The sequence below is a fragment of the Pelobates fuscus genome, chromosome 1 (genome assembly GCF_036172605.1).
Source record: "Pelobates fuscus isolate aPelFus1 chromosome 1, aPelFus1.pri, whole genome shotgun sequence".
Taxonomy (NCBI): Eukaryota; Metazoa; Chordata; class Amphibia; order Anura; family Pelobatidae; genus Pelobates; species Pelobates fuscus.
The window spans coordinates 51,924,447-51,941,178 of NC_086317.1; the positions used below are offsets into that span (position 1 = coordinate 51,924,447).

General features: G+C 33.4%; 1 protein-coding gene across 8 annotated transcripts in view; it reads left to right on the forward strand.

Annotated features, from left to right (window-relative positions):
• ROBO2 (roundabout guidance receptor 2) overlaps positions 1 to 12,989 on the forward strand; it is a 377,737-nt gene extending 364,748 nt beyond the window's left edge. For 5 of the 8 annotated variants that reach the window (XM_063448577.1, XM_063448595.1, XM_063448613.1 and 2 more), the window contains 4 exons: positions 7,061 to 7,228; positions 8,159 to 8,395; positions 9,690 to 9,887; positions 12,005 to 12,989. In XM_063448577.1, the coding sequence (XP_063304647.1) occupies positions 7,061 to 7,228; positions 8,159 to 8,395; positions 9,690 to 9,887; positions 12,005 to 12,006 (605 nt within the window). In that variant the 3' untranslated portion in view covers positions 12,007 to 12,989. Of the gene's footprint in view, positions 1 to 4,531; positions 4,715 to 7,060; positions 7,229 to 8,158; positions 8,396 to 9,689; positions 9,888 to 12,004 lie in introns of all 8 variants that reach the window. The other 3 variants (XM_063448557.1, XM_063448568.1, XM_063448585.1) reach the window with 1 other exon arrangement.
• The last annotated feature ends 3,743 nt before the right edge of the window (positions 12,990 to 16,732 follow it).

Here is a 16,732-nt window from a genome sequence, read left to right on the forward strand (position 1 = left end):
AAAATCTCTCCCTGGATAATACAACATTCTCAACATTCTCATTATGTACGTCAAACTTGTTGTTTCTAAGTGGGCAGACCCATGGGTGGATCAGAGGGGTTTTACCTGGCAGTTTATTGCCCAGTCCATATTTTCTTAAATTATGTTGTCAATACCTTTTACAATGCCATATGTCCAGCTCTGGTGATGGTTATCTAGTAGTTTTATGGCTTAGGCCTGGTGTAAGATCAAAGCTGACAATAAATGTTATGCCCAACAGGTACAAACACAACTCAATGCCTACAATAAATGTTATCCCAACGTTTACAAAAACAACTTATAACATATATCAAATGCCAACTGATGCTTTGGCATAACAATATGTTTGTCTCCTTTAAACATGTTTGGCTTACATTCTTCTTTACGCTAATGCAGTGGGCTGTATCTCACTACTGTAATTTCTTATTTAAGGTTTTGCCAATTGTTTTTTTTGCTTTCTGATTGCAACCTCCTAATTTGTCTAGCCATAAACCTTCTTCAAAACTACCAATATTTTTTATACAGATCTATAACAAAGAAATTATTTACTTACATTTCTCTCCTCTCAAGACAAACTATACCGTCCCGCTTTAGTCTTGCCTTCAAACAATATAAAGGTATTGTGGAATCAGTGCAAGAAGAGTATTCCACTACTCTTTATGCCACTCCTTACATTTGCAACCACAGTAGTGCCACTTGTTTTAAGCCTACTGCAAAAGTGGTTTCCTTTATAATATATGCTCAAGCACACCAAAATTAAACTTTAGTCTCTCATCTTTGCTCTATATCATAAACTCATCAAAAACTTAAGGCACTTCAATTTCATTAAGAAAGTATTACATATGTTTCTGGTGACATGTCACTCTAGATGACAGCCCAAAACAATCAAGAATGTTAAATAGTGGATAAATAATTTTTTACATTTTATTTTTTATTTTTATAAAGCTTTTGAAAAAGTACTTTCCAATATAAAATAACCAACTTGAATTACAAAATGTATGACTTTTGTAAATTCTATTTTATTTAAACCTTGGTAAACAACACAGATTTCAGTGTATATTCTATAATTTTTTATTAAATGCGTTGATTTATTTTGTCAAATACTTTGTGAACTTTTAGCTATTTCTTATTTTAAATTAAAAAAATAAAATACATTGTGTCCTGTAAATGGAACACTCCGCAGTCAAACTGATAAGCTAAAAACCCATGTCACATAATTTGGTCTTTAGAACAGAATATTTTTATATTCTAAAAAAAAGAAAATAACATAAATTCTTTAAATGTCAGCATTCTAATGAATTAATTTAGTAAACAGAATTTGTTTTATTCTTCAGATCCTTTTGGCAGATTGCATTTAATATAGAAAATGTGGCTTGTAAACCAAATGTGCACTTTCAGAGAGGAGAACTGCTAGTTTTTGAATCTCATAAAAATGGTAATACAACAATTAGCTGGGTCATATTCTAAAACACAGACTTTTGCTTAATGGATCTATTGAAGCACATTCATCAGCAGAAGATGGGTTTAGCATAAAACGACATGTAAATGAATTGATGACTGACCGTAAATTAATTTTAGTGCTGAAGATATAATAGAGATACACAGCTAGTTGCCACTTTATCACAGTATTTTATTACTGAGCAACATTTGAGCAACTTCTTAATGTCCTGTCTGCGTGTTGTCTATAACAGCTTGAACAAATTTGGAAATGTGCTAAAGTGGCAACAGAACAACTAAACGCTAATTATGTATATAAGGATTAGTAAAAACTGGCTTGAATTTCGTCACATATTTAAGTTTCCTTGTAAATTGCATAGAATGTGAGTTTGCATACTTTATAACATTAGTTGTAGCTGTATACCCATAAGTAGTTGGGTTACTACCAGCTAGGTCATTCCTTCCCTTTGGGTTGCAGCTCCAGAGTGATTACCAAAGCACTAGCTGAGACCTAGTGAAGGGTAAAAAAAAGAACTGGTTTTATTGAGGAAAGGCACAGCATGGGTTCTCCATTCAATACAAACTAAGCCCATCCAGGCGCCTCTGTGTTTGGGAAATAATTGAGTCAGCTCTCGGTTAAAATAATTATCTACCGGATATAGAGAGCACAATACAAGATAACCCCAAAACATACATAAAATAACAGTGCATCCCCACATATTATATATATATATATATATATATATATATATATATATATATATATATATATATATATATATATATATCCAAGGTCTTTCTTGAGCGGCCATTCTGTCCAAAAAGCGCCCAGATCAGATGATCACATCCAGAGTTTCAGAGGGCTGAGGAGAGTTCCCGGTCACCTAAAAACACAGCTCGTCCCGTAGGTACATGGAGCTCCCCCGAGTCCTTGGTGTCATTCAATACCTCGCCACCCCTCTGTTAACCCTCCACAAAGTGCCCTGAATGCTGGTCTGTTTTGGGACCGAGAGCACTCTAGTTGAAGTTTTATCAGACTCCACAATCCTCTTTAGAGTTCCAGGAAAGTTCAGGGTTGCTCACGGTCAGGCGCACCGCGCCTCAGTAGCCCCCTGGCTGGAGAAAGTTGACTCCAGAGCCATGAACAATGGCACTGGGCTGGGAGACACTGACTGAAGGGTTAGTCCATAGTCATAATAGTCTTTTGAGAGAGGGGTGGGGGTGGGGGAGACATGTATTTAGGTTACCAGAGTGTCCGTCATTTTAGTTATAAAGTGTACCTGTATAACACAATAAGGAAATGTTTCAATACATTTTAAGAACCGATCTTTCTGATGTAGTCAGTAGAGTTGTGTATTTGGTTTCAAATGAAGTGCAATTTTGAATTCTGAATTCCATTACTAAAAACACAATATGGACAATGGATGATCAGTTTTGTTTGATTTGTGTGTTTCACAAAGCTCCTGTTAGTAAAGTATTGTAATTGAACAATCCATTGGGTAACAAATCACAATGTGACCATTAAAGAGCAACTATAACTTCTATAAAACATACCACTGAATGAAATATGTAAAAATTGCATGTAGCTTATTATAATGTTTTCCATTATTCAGTTCAGACATGGCAAAATCAGGGCAAATATTTCTAATGAAGAGGAGAAATAGAAACATTGTTTTATTTTTCCTCTTTTCTGTATGTTTTTCCTATGCTGATAGCAAGACGCAAAGTACAGAGCTTATAACAATGATTGACAGGGATCTAAGATGGCGGTGTCCATATGAACAATAAAGGGGTGTGTATTTCTATATATATATGTATTTCATTAATTTGCACTTCAGAAATATATTTGTTAACTAAATTAAACAAAATATATAAAATCCTGGGAAGTGACAGTTTGCCTTTAATGTATTGGCACAGTTACATAATAGCAAAACCTTAATAGTGTTGCTTTAAATATGATGATGTAGAACATGAATTTTTGTATCATCTTATAATTAAACATTGTGAGTTTTTTTGTTGCTTAAATATAGCGTGTTTTTTATAAGCATATGGTACGAATGTCTCACATTGAGATTGATACCAAGTGTTCATGTTAACGTCTGTGAATACAGTCAATAAGAGCAGCTTGTAAAATCTGAAAAGGGACACAGTTTCTCATATGATTTATAATCCAATTAAACTTTCTAGAATTTATTTTAAAAAAAAAACTAAAAAATTAGTTTATAAAAAACAAAACAAAAAAAAAATGGAATATATTGAACTCATGAACAAGTATATTCAATGCATTGCAATGTAATATGTCTGGAACTGTCCAGAATACTGAGGCATATATAAAAAAAATACAAAGGCTTTGAAAGTTAAGTGAACAACTTTTTATTTAAATGTGTTTACAGAAAAGCGTATTTGACTTGCGAGATCACCGCTTCTTGCTTGGTGCAAATGTCAAAATTAGGAGAAAGGTGTTTGCAAGATTACCTTTTGGTGTTAAAGAAGGTCTGTTTTAAATAGTTCGGATTTTGATAACCATAACATCTATAAAAAGTATAGTCTATTTTTCAGAGGAAGATTACATATTCCAGTGCTCTCATATACTAGAAGGAATTTCTCTGATATTATTTTAGTTTATTTAGCATAATTTTTTTAAAAAAAAGAGCTAGCTATACTGCTACCAATTTGTAATTGATGAAGAAGCCCAGTTTTCAGTCATGGGTTTGTCAATTACTAAAATAACTTTACTTTTCCTTCTTTGTATAGATTCTGTAGACTTTCATGAGTGGTGTTAACAAAATAAGCCACACATACATACACAGCCAGTATAATAATGACTTCATAGAATAAATGCAAGAACTATCAAACTATCAAACCAAAATATTAAAATTATATCATTGTAATTAGCTCAATGTAATAAAACAAGTACTCGTTATTCATAATAATATCTGTAGATAATTGATTGTAGCAGTTGTGTGACATATTTTTGTCTGAAGCAATGTACAATGACCTAAATGCCTTCCAAATCCTATCTGGAAAACAAGTGTATAATATTTACTACTTATCGGACCCATGCCTTTATTTTTAGGTTCAATGGTAAATGGATGGGGTTCTGCATCTGATGAGGAGCGTAACTTTTCTAGCCATAGATCTAGTATAGGTAACTCATCTGATGAGTCCTTATTTACAAATGGCAACTTTGCACAATCACTGGTTGCTGCCGCAGATAAAGCTGGTTTTACGCTAAATGGAACTAGCCTTTCAAGAGCAGGTTTGTAGAACTGGTGCCTATAGCATGAGGGATGGATATCTTTCCCCTGAGCTTTCTTTCTTTCCCACAAACACAGCTTACTTTAACATGCATGGCATTTGATGGGTGATCAAGTGCATTATTACATAAATGGCTTCTCTGGTGACAATAAATAATCAGATTCTCTATATTCTGTGATTTTTCATGAATTCTCCGGTGCAATAATTATTAACCTTCATATTCTTCTAGAGGCTCCCATTGCTTTCATTTCATAATCTGTTTATTCCTGCAATTTCTGTTTCCATGCTTAAAAACAATGTCTGCTTAACATTCTTAAAACTGTCAAATGAAGTGTTTTTCTCATAAAGATGTTAAATTATATAATATTTTATAATTAGGTAAATGTTTGTAATGAAAGATTAATTGGTAGGTTTTTTTTCATTTTATTTTGTAAATGCAAATCAACTATTCTTTAAAATTCTACAAAATGATTTGTTTCAAATTGTACATCTTATCTAGTTCAGTGTTTAACTTTGGATAAAGCTACAAAACAACAATCAATTATTTACATAATTAATAACAATTGAGATGAATGACAATGATTGTATTAACAAGTTTAAAGTAATACATCATTGTGAAGAGATGTCCCTGGCATCTCTTCTACTGAAGGCATAACAGTTCGGACCTTGTATCACCTGGCGAACTTCTACAATGAGGAGCTAGGACTCTGGTACTTGAGTCACTAAGCAGGATACACTGCAGAGTTGCTCCGGGTACTAAAGGATATTCTATCTAACTATAGTGGACCCTAGATAGTTACAACAAATAAAAGCAACAAGCAAGCTTCTTCTTGATGCAAAAGCAAACTCCAACAAACTAGGTCTTTAAGCACACAGCTTTTCTAAATTTACAGGCATGACACACTTGTTTGCATAACAGAGGAGTATGCAGGTTCAGTAATTACAGTGGAGGGATTTGGGACAGGGAAGAAAGGAATGGGGAGGAGATAGATTAATACAGTATCCAAGTGAGGACACAGAATACACTAAACCCTTTACCCCCTAAGATAATGTAGCAAAAGCTACAGGTACCTCTGGCAGGTTCATTGTCAGGCCAGAGCCAGCTCTTTTTGACCATCTTACCATAAACATACAATAGGTAGGATGTGACACTGTTGACTGTCCCACCTTCCACTGTGCTGGCTAAACATCTTACAATTGCTTACTTAGTACATTTGCTAATCCCATCAGACAGTCTGGCATCTAACTGAGGCCATCTAAGACAAACAGTAACTGTACCCATTACACATGCACTAGTATAGTTGTTACATTTTAGTCTTGTACTCCTACATGTTACAATAAAGTAGCACTTGACATTACACACATAAAACTATATCCAGGGTCCCCAGCCTCCCCCAGGTCCAACTCCCCGCAAGGGCAGAACCTCCTTGCCTATCGTGCATGCAACTTCCACTCTTCTCCCAATGTCCATCATCGCCTAGCAAAGTGTGCTGTGCATCCTGCAATATGGCCTCGGGTGCATGCGTACAACATAAACCAGGATAATGCGGCTTGTGCCCAACTTTCCTTAATTAGGTATCTTGTGACCACCAGCCAGTAGGGTCGAGGTTCTTAGCCCCAAATCACATAGTCACAGCCCTTGCGTATGATGGCAACATGCCCCTTCCAGCTTCCGCCATTAACAGGCCAAATAATAGGGTTAAAAGAGCTGGCACCAGGCGCTAGCCCAGTGTGAGACACAGTCCCTTATGCCATCCCTTGTGCAATCCAAGTGGTGGTAAATGGCACCTTTTTTCCTGATTCACACATTCAACCACTAGCAATGGTAGCAAAATGGCACAGCGAGTTCTTGAATGGAAAAAGGGAAATAGGGCAAATAGGCCATTTGTCACAATAATAATTTACAAAAATGCTTGAGCTTCTATCTAGCCAGAAATTGTAGTTTTAAATTATTATAATTATTTTAGTATTTTTTAAGTTATTAAGTGACAAAAGATATCTTTAAATCATTATTTATTGAAAGAAAAGTCAGAAAAGTTAGAAAGTCATATATATAAGATATATAAGGAAAGGAAAAAGGGGATGGGGAAAGAGGTAACTGGGTGGAAGGAAAGTGGGATGGTGAAATCATTTTAGAGCGATGAGTTTGACAAATAATCCTCCTTGTTTTCATATATATATATATATATATATGTGTGTGTGTGTATGTTTATATGTGTGTGTGTGTATGTTTACATATATATATGTGTGTGTGTGTGTGTATTACAACCAAACATTACTGTTCTTACAAAAATAAACAATACAATAAATAATTGTAATGGCTCATTTTATTATTTTTTTCCCATAGGAAAACTGCAGTCATTTTCTCAGAGACCCCGACCTGGTAGTCCATTTTCTAATGAAAGTAACGCAAGTTCAGCCATGAATCAGAGCCAAAGGCCACGACCCACCAAGAAACACAAAGGAGGTCGAATTGACCAGACCTCTGCACTTCGTAAAGAAGGAATTGTAGATGGTATGTTTGTTGTTGTACAATAATAATTTGATTGTTGTCTTTAACATTTTAATTTGTGGAATAAATCTGCCCTAATTGTATGCAATATTTAATATCAGATGGATGGTCATAATAGATGTCTCCTTTTGCTTGCTTTCCACAACACTTTGTAGACAATTAATACTGTGTCTTAGTTCTGCTTAAAATAAAAGTAGGTGCTCAATAGTTGAGAAAGTAAATATTGGTGTGCTGGTGTTTCTTAGATTTTTAAGCTTTTTGAGATTTTTTGTCTGCATTAAGTTGGATGCTTTTAGGATAATTTAACTAAAACAAAGAAGAAAAACGTACAAGAAGTCCAAATAAGGGGAAAAAGAGAGAGATATCTAACAAGAAAGCCCCTTGAAATTCTAGTACTCTAACAGCAACCCGGGTGTAGTTCTCATAATGAAGAATACAATGTAACTTTTAATTCTAATAGTTAAAATAACTGTAAATCAAAAGCAAATAGATAAAAAAAAACTGGGAGGAAACAAATGATAGTTAGCCCGTGCTGCCCCTGTCTGATTAGCAAGCACTAGTAGCACAGGGGAAAAAAGTAAAAAGGAGGGGGTATAGACAAAAAATCCTGTTTGATATATAGTTCAATTAACTACCCCCCCAAACTCCCATCATTCTGTGCCACCTTTGATGGCAAAATCTAATTGCCCTCTGCAGTAGAACGGCAGCCGAGCTGTCCACACGGCTACCTAACTAAACATAATAAGATCATCAAGTAGGGTAGCTAGACCGAAGGAAAAAAATGTTTGCAGCATGGTCCAATTTCCACCCCCTCCACTCTCTTGTTAGTAAGTAGTCCCGACGCGCGTTTCGCCCAAACAAAACATAAACAAAATTTGCAATAACTCACCCTTTTCAAAGATAGTGATAGATATGATTTGTATTTCTCTAAAGATCTTCCACCACCACCTGACCCTCCACCTTGTCAAAGCTTAAGACAGCAAATGCCGCCTAATCAACGAGGGGGTCCAACAGAAAGAAAAGGAAGTTCTCTTGAGAGGCATACATCAAATATGGATGACTCAAAGACCTCTTTAGAGCGTCACACTAGAACATCATTAGAGAGAACACGGCAAACACAAGAATGGCTTGGATCCACAGAGCGACAAGGCAAGCAAGCATTTGGATCAGGTAAAAGAAACTGCGATTTTAGAAACTCAGCACAATCTTGCATTTGGAATACATTTAAAAAAACAAGAAAATAAATCAAACATTCAATACATTTCTATGATGTGTTACCTTATCAGTTCTGTTTTTCTAATGGGAAATGTTCACTGTTTGATCATTACTTATGCTCTATGTACATCTCTTTCCTCACATTCTCTTCTAATTTTTGTAAACATTATCCTCTGCCATTTCCATACTGAATATTACACTTTTTTCATTGGTTGTTTATTGTTTTGTACTATTTTCTCTCATGCACCCTTGTGCTACAATCTAGATATTGCCTTTTCTCTTTTTTTCTAGAATATATTTCCCTCTTGACCTTCAATCATCTTTTTTCTTTGTGCTTCCTCTTCAGTTATTACCCTCTGCTATGTTTGATATATTGCCATTGTGTGTACACTTTCCTACCCTTATTTCTCTCTTTCCATTTTTTCTGATTTGATCTGTCCCTCTTTTTTCATGTTTTCTCCAATTCTCATTCCCTTTCAACCAAATTCATTGTTAGACTGTTTTGTATGTTGTTTTCTTTCTACATGATTTCCCCTTTCTTTATTTTTCCTTTGTGAAATGTAGTTTTATTGTAAACTATTTATTTTTAAAATTAAATACAATATGATAATACAAGAATAAACAAAAAATTAAGAGATACCGTAATTTATTTTAAAATCTTGTTTACCCTAAGTAGTTCATCATATGTTCCTCTTTAAGAAGCATTATTTATTGCGTTGTAAATGCTATTTAATGCTCAATTATCAAAGAGTTTCAATTAAATCTAATTATAGTACAATTACAAAGTGGAAAGTGCTCCCATACCTGTATATGAACTCTTACCCATAATTCAGAATTTGTCTATAATTACCCATATCAAGAACACATATGATGTGCATAAATATTACATAGATTTATATTAATAATTGTTTTTATGAACATCAGTTTTATAATATATAAGCAAAAAAGGATAAGTAGACAGTATGGAAGGCTATTTACTAACTGATGGTCCTTACATCCATTTAATTAAGAATATTAATAAGCAATGACAGTAATAGAGAAATAATTTGCCCTCAGTTTGGAATCTATCTATCTATCTATCTATCTATCTATCTATCATTTATCTATATATCTATCTGTCTGTCTATCTATCTATTATCTATCTATCTATCTATCTATCTATCATTTATCTATATATCTATCTGTCTGTCTATCTATCTAGTATCTATCTATCTATCTATCTATTCATCCACATATGTTCTTCCTGCAGAAGAAATATTGATGCCATACAGTAAGCCAAGCTTCCCTTCTCCAGGTGGTCACAGTTCCTCAGGAACCACGTCTTCTAAAGAGTCAACTGGACCCAGGAAAGGAGATTTGTTCAGAGGTCACCAGCGCAATGCCATTGATTTTCTTGATGTAGGATATTTGGGGCCAAACAGTCAAGGACAGTTTACAGGTGAATTATGTAAGTAAACCTTGTAATGTCTATTACATGTGTTACAAATTTTGGTAATGCATTAGCATACTGTCTAGAACCACTATCGTCAATATACACACTAAAAGCTCTTGTTATTGAAAAGAAAAAAAAAGATTTTTCCCTTAATTGATATGCTAACTTTTGAAACTGTAATAACAATTATTGTAGTGTGTGACCATGTTTTTGCTTGAAATGATTTCCAAATTATAATTTTAATTTGTTTCCTGTTGTCTATGAGCTTGAAATATCCCTTTAGACTTGAAATATCACAGATAGTCACAGTTAGTCACCTTTTGGATGTGTTAAACGTGTTTCTGCTCATAAGTTGAGTTACTTGACAGTCAGTTGGCATCAGCAAAACTTAAATACTTGCCTGACTTGTTACAGCTTATTTGAGCTGCTTTTCACCAGCTTACTTTCTGTCAAAAGCTGGTTCACGAGTGCTTTTTTTATGAATATATTTGACTTCATTAGGTTAAAGCGCTGTTACCATTAAAACTTCAAAATGCTTCTATTTCTTAACATAGAAAAAAAAAAAAAAAAAAAAAAATATATATATATATATATATATATATAATAGTAATTCAATCCCCCATGTTGCCTTAATGGAAAAAAACACATTGCAGAACGATCAAGTTGCTTAACTGAATAAAAATGACCTCTGTTTAATTCAATCTGCAGTTACAAAGGATTCAGGCTCAGATGCACTCAGACATTTCATGTGGTTAGCTTATAATTTCCATGCTTGTCAGACAGAACTAAATCACTTTTTCAAAATATCTACATATTTTTAAATTTGCTGTATGACTATAAAATTGTGTATATTAAGCTGTTTGCCATTTAAAACAGGACTCGGGATCCATATTATGCATTTATTTTTTAATGCACTTGAATTAGACTGTTAAAAAAACATGCATTAATATGTTTTTCAGAAATATTTGCCTACCTCTCCTACATGTTCTGCAGCTAATCTGATGCACTCTGCTTTTTGCCAAGCATTTTTTAAGCTGATTCATATTTAGAGAAGCATTGTGGATAAGTTAAACACACACACAAAAATAAATAAATATATATATATATATAAAAAAAAATAGTAGCACTCACAGGTCTATTTGTCCTGGTTTATGTACACCTTATGTACATCATCAAGTGGTCTTTACAGATGACCAATGTCTTGATAAAGGCTCATAGTGGCTGAAACATCGATCGTCTGAAAAGACCACTTTATGATGTGATTCACCAGATGCAACCACAGCAAATGGACCACAGATGTTGATTTTTGATTTTGTTGATTTTTTTCTGATATATATCTTATGCAGTATTGAACCCAGGCATTATATTTTTTTGTGTATTTTTTGATTGTAATAATTTCCCGGATTTGGAATTGTATATAAACATTTATATATAATTTCAAATCCGGGTAATTATTACAATCAAAAAATACACACAAAACATATATATATATATCTATCTATATTAAAGTTTGTATATTTTGCAAATTAAAATCAAATACAGCGATTTTGCACTAGCAGGCAATTAACAGAGCAAGAGATAAATACTTTCAAAGTAATCACTCTCTGATTCATCACATAGGGGGATATTTTGCACTAGTAGTCAATTAACAGAACAGGAGTTAAGAACCTCTACAGTAAACACATTCTACATATGTAAGATTGATTTTAAAATAAACATTTCTACTCAGATAGTGTGTAAGAAGGCTGTATGAGTCAAAGCCAGAGGATATGTGATTAGGACTCTGGAAATAAAGTGGCTTAACTCCTAAATAGCAGAAACTTGATTAGTGGGACTGTCGCGGTATGATCCAAAATCATTAAATTTATGCTAGAGGCATTTTGATGCTTAGAATGAAACTTTAAGAATTTTAAAGTTTTTTCAAATGCCCTCATTTTCATCTGTATTATATGTAGTAATAATAATAATAATAATAATAATAATAATAATAATAATAATAATTACAATATTGAACATTTAATCAGACAGATTGTGTTTTTGCTTTTTGCTAATTTTCTCGTTCTTCCAAAGGTCTTCTTTATATATTCATAATATTACCCAGATGTCTTATTTTATTTTCTCTCCCTTTGCAGAGTACTGAAAGGATACATCACAAGCTGCTCTAGAGACCCCTGGTCTGGACTGATGAAAGTAAAACAGTGCAATGAACATTTTTCGTTATTTATCTACAATTGGAGAGACTGTAAATGTGATGTAAAGACACAAAATCACACATATCCCACAAACATTTTACCTTTTTTTCTTCTCTTAAACACACCATCCACCTTAACTATTTCTTGCCAGGAATACACAAAAAGAAGAAAAAAAAACAAACAAAAAAAAACACAACAAAAAATTCACGATCGACGATGAGGAGCATTTTGCGATGTATATAATTTCTTTGGTTGCATTGCTATGCAAGCTTGCCCTCTTTTATCTCTCTGTTCATATTACTGTCTGTTCTTATTGTTCTCTTGTATTATACTGTATGTGATCTTATAGGCTGTGGTGCCATATAAAAAGAATTGTTTAACTGTGTAACATTCATGTTTAAATTTTTGCACTGCGATTTTTATTTAACGATAAGCACAAATCCTTCTCCTTGTGACATGAAGAAAAGACACTGAATGTGAAGGGAGTTCCGTACTGTAAAGAGCCATTGGATATTGCTAGCTGTGCAGGATCTTACAAGAAGGACTTCCAAGTGATGTAGGAAGAAGCTCAAACAAAATGATTCTGGCAAATTGTTTTGAATAACAAGGATCTATAATAAGCAATATGTTTGTTTTTGCTTTTAACATGGTGAAAAATCAATGTCATTGTAAGTTATATGAGAGTATGAATACATGTATGCACATGAGTGTGGTGTATCATATATGTGTGTATATATATAAATGTATATATACACTCACACAAATGCACATCCACATGTACACACATATTATATATATGCACACATTTACATATAGCCACATCGTTGATCCGTATACAGTATATAACACCCAAACAAGGTTCCAATTAATTACCATTTTTGTCTGATCCCTTTGAAAAGAGAAAATAAATGTGATTTGGCTATAATTATCCTGTAAGGATAGTTTAACGTTCCTAGTGACATTACATGAACCAAATTGGGCCAAGGTATAGCACATTAACAAAACAGCTGAGGATGTAAGGTGTTCTATTAATTCTTTGAAAATGTTTAGGTTGATTCTTGGATATAGATTTGCTGAACTCATCTTTCTCAACATTTCCACTTTTCCTTTGAGAATATGATTGAGAGTAGTTTGAACCAGTTAATTACTATCACTGCCTATATTCAATATTGAGTATTTAACTCATACTCTCCTCACAATACTGGTGTTCTATTGGAATATTGTTGAAAGACAATGAATTCATTAAAGTAATTTTTTTTTAGATGAGATTAACACAAAATGTAAAAAAAAATGTCAACAAACTAAGATGTCATCAGCAGAATGTGAAATATCAAAATACAGACATCAACATTCACATCAGTGGTCCATGTCTCGAAAAAAACAAGAATTGTATTTTGTGAAATAGATATATTTCCTACTCCAAGGATAGTTTTTGTCAAGATAAGATAAGCTCCACTAGTGATCACAAGAATATTATCACGAAAAAGTTAAACATGAAAAAAATATGTAGTAAATAGGGAAAAAAATGTGATCAAATGATAATATAAAATTTATTAATGTACAAAATATCAACATTTTGGTGAGCCATTTTGAGATTTATTGGATCACCATTATTTCAGTTTCTTTTTGATATTATCTAATAATAAAAAAAATCTGATGGTAGCCCAAAAGAGAGTCAGTCGGATAAATATTTTTCAATTATTTTTTTAAAAATAGGTGTTAACACCTTCTTCTGAAAGGCCCATTTAATGTCCAGGCCCCTAAAAATGGTTGAACTAGATATGCTTCAGAAACAAGTGTTAAAAATAGCATTTTTGTCATTACATTGACTTCCAGGCAGTAATTTGAATCATGCCTTTCCGGTCTGGGTGTCAATATACTTTACACCTATGTTCGGTTTCAGTGAGAGATAGCCAGCGTGATTAAATAGATCAATACAAGGTCTAAAGTAGGAGTTACACAATGCACGCAAGTAATCATGATGTATGAGACTATGTATCACAGGGATGTAATTATTTTATTTTACTGGCCTCACAAATCTGTAGACACTTCAAGAAATGTGATTAGTCTGGTGCTTTCAACCTCAGTGTGTAGTTTCCTGAAATGTCCTACTCAGAAGTTAATACAAGTGGTTTGAATGATTTTATTAAAAAAACAAACAAAAAAAAACCCAAAAAAACACAAATCTGATTCTTAATAGATTTTTTTTTTGTTAAAGCAATTTTTATTTTGTATATGCGATACTGATAAAACTGGTTTTTATTGCAGCCATAGCTACAATGTGAGGATCAACTGTTTTGCTTGAAAAGTGTATACATATTAAATTTGTGCAGTTTGAATCGAAGATGGATGAGATTTGACAGGTATAGATTGTCATGTTTTGAACAATCGGTATCCTGTTACTACTTTTCTTTTTTTTCTTTTGAAAGGAACAATATCTATGATATCATTTCAATGGAAATGGTTTCAAAAGGTTAACTGAGATTGAGACTTGATGATGTTAAGGAAGAAGTCTCTAAACTGTGAGCTTTGTTGACAATGTAAAAGAAAAATGTCTAAGTATGAGAAACAAATCCAAGATTATTAATGCAGTTCATTTATTTTTGCCTACATTTTAAAACTCCGGCATCAACTCACCACATTGAAACCTTAAACAAACGAGATTTCTATGGCATAAAACATGTAAAGAATGGAAGTAAAAAAAAGTACAAAAAAAAGCTACTTTGAACCTGTTAAGATAAAAATAGTAATATTACCTAACATATCCAAATAATATGTCCATATATATATATATTTAACCTATAGATCAGTTCATCGTTGCATTTAGGTTTTTTTATTTTTTGAGCACTTCTTTTTGGTCTGTTAAAATGACGCAAATAATGAGTATTTAAAGGAAATTGTGGTTCAATTAATTTAAATTAAACTACAAATACGTTTATACTCATGCCAGTAATGCATGGAACAATTTACTAAGAGAAACAGTGCTCAAAAGACCACCAAAGTGGCCTAGGTCATGTGACGTGAAAGCCCCCCCATCAGAAAGCATTGATTCAATTCCTTTCTATGGTAAACTTTGGATGCGTGGACAGCACTCACTGTGCATGTGCATCAAGTCTCCAGTGCTCCTCTATGAGGTGCATTGAATTGGAGCATTTGTGGAGTAGGCTATGCCTTTTCTGTGATGTCATATGTGGTGGAGAAGTTAGCAGCATTGATGAAGCCTCAGCACTGGAAAAAGGTGAGTAAAAACATTTTCAAAATGAATTTTTTTTTATTGCAAACAGGGGGCAGGACCTATATTTAAATAGGTGCAGAGACACTAAAGTGTTAGGAATACAGGTTTGTATTCCTAACACCTTTGTTCACCTTCAACTCCTTATGGACCAATGACTTTTCATACTACTAATGTAATTTGCACTTTAAACAATGTATCTCACTATAGAATGCCATGCTCACCCCATCATAATCAACTACACCGTCCGTATTACTCATAGGTCAGCACGAGATACCAAAAAATCATCTAAAACTGACCTTGTTTAATCTCACATATAACATAAAGTAATCAAGGCAGCTTTTGTGAGTCTCTACTGATCCATTTCAATACTTTTCTATAGGGACAAACTGCAATATTCAAGGCACATACCTTTAAATACCTTCTCTTTCCTTCCATTATTATAGTTTGTCATAAAGAGTATGAAGTCTGCAAATTGTGTTATGGATTTTGGCTATGTTTACTGCAAAAAACATAAGCAGAACTAAAAAATGTAAGGAGATTAAAGTTTACTGGGATAGGAAAAAAAAACTTCCTTTTAACTGTAAAGCATAAACTGTAAACATTTTAGTCAACTTTACACCCTTGTTGCAGCTCCTCCTACTATGGGAGTCTGTCAAAAACACTCTCGTAACGTACACATATTAGTTATGGCAGTTGATGTTGTTTAAGTTTCTGACAATTTGTACAAGTACTCCCTTGCAGTTTCCATTGTTATGAGTTCCCTCTTGATCCCAATCGCACATTCGTGCCCTTTCAATTGTACAGTGAGTCCATTGTTAGACAAACATTCTCGTGACCAAAGGCCCCCTGTTAGGTATGAAGCATATAATATATGTTTCATGATGATTCTACATCTGCCAACTGATGGAAAAATGCTATGGCCTTTTCCTTCTACTTTGATGCTCTTCCCATCAGCTAAAAAAACGTTACTTATATGAATAAAAAAAATCACATCACTTGTCACGTGTCTTGTTCCTAAAGCAATTTATCATCTATGTTAAGCACTCTTTTCCGCTAGATTAAGGTGAGATAGAACCTAATCACTAAATGGAGATATACTGTCCATTCTATTCAACTGCATAGATTTACTTTAGCTCCATCTGCTGTTGGAGTCTGTCAAACACACACTATATATCATGACTAATATTGCAGGTCCAATAAGGAAAATGTTGTACTGTTACTAAATCAATGTATTGTATGGGTAGTGATTTATTGAGAAATCATTATGTTATATAATGATCATTATTTATATAGTGCAGGTACATTCTGCATAGCTAAATACAAGTAAAATCTGTTATAACAAATCTGTTGCTACAAAAATAGGTTGATTGCCAAAAACTGACCATTGTGGTATGCTTTTATTTGTCTTTAAGTTTACAAGCTAAAAGAGAATA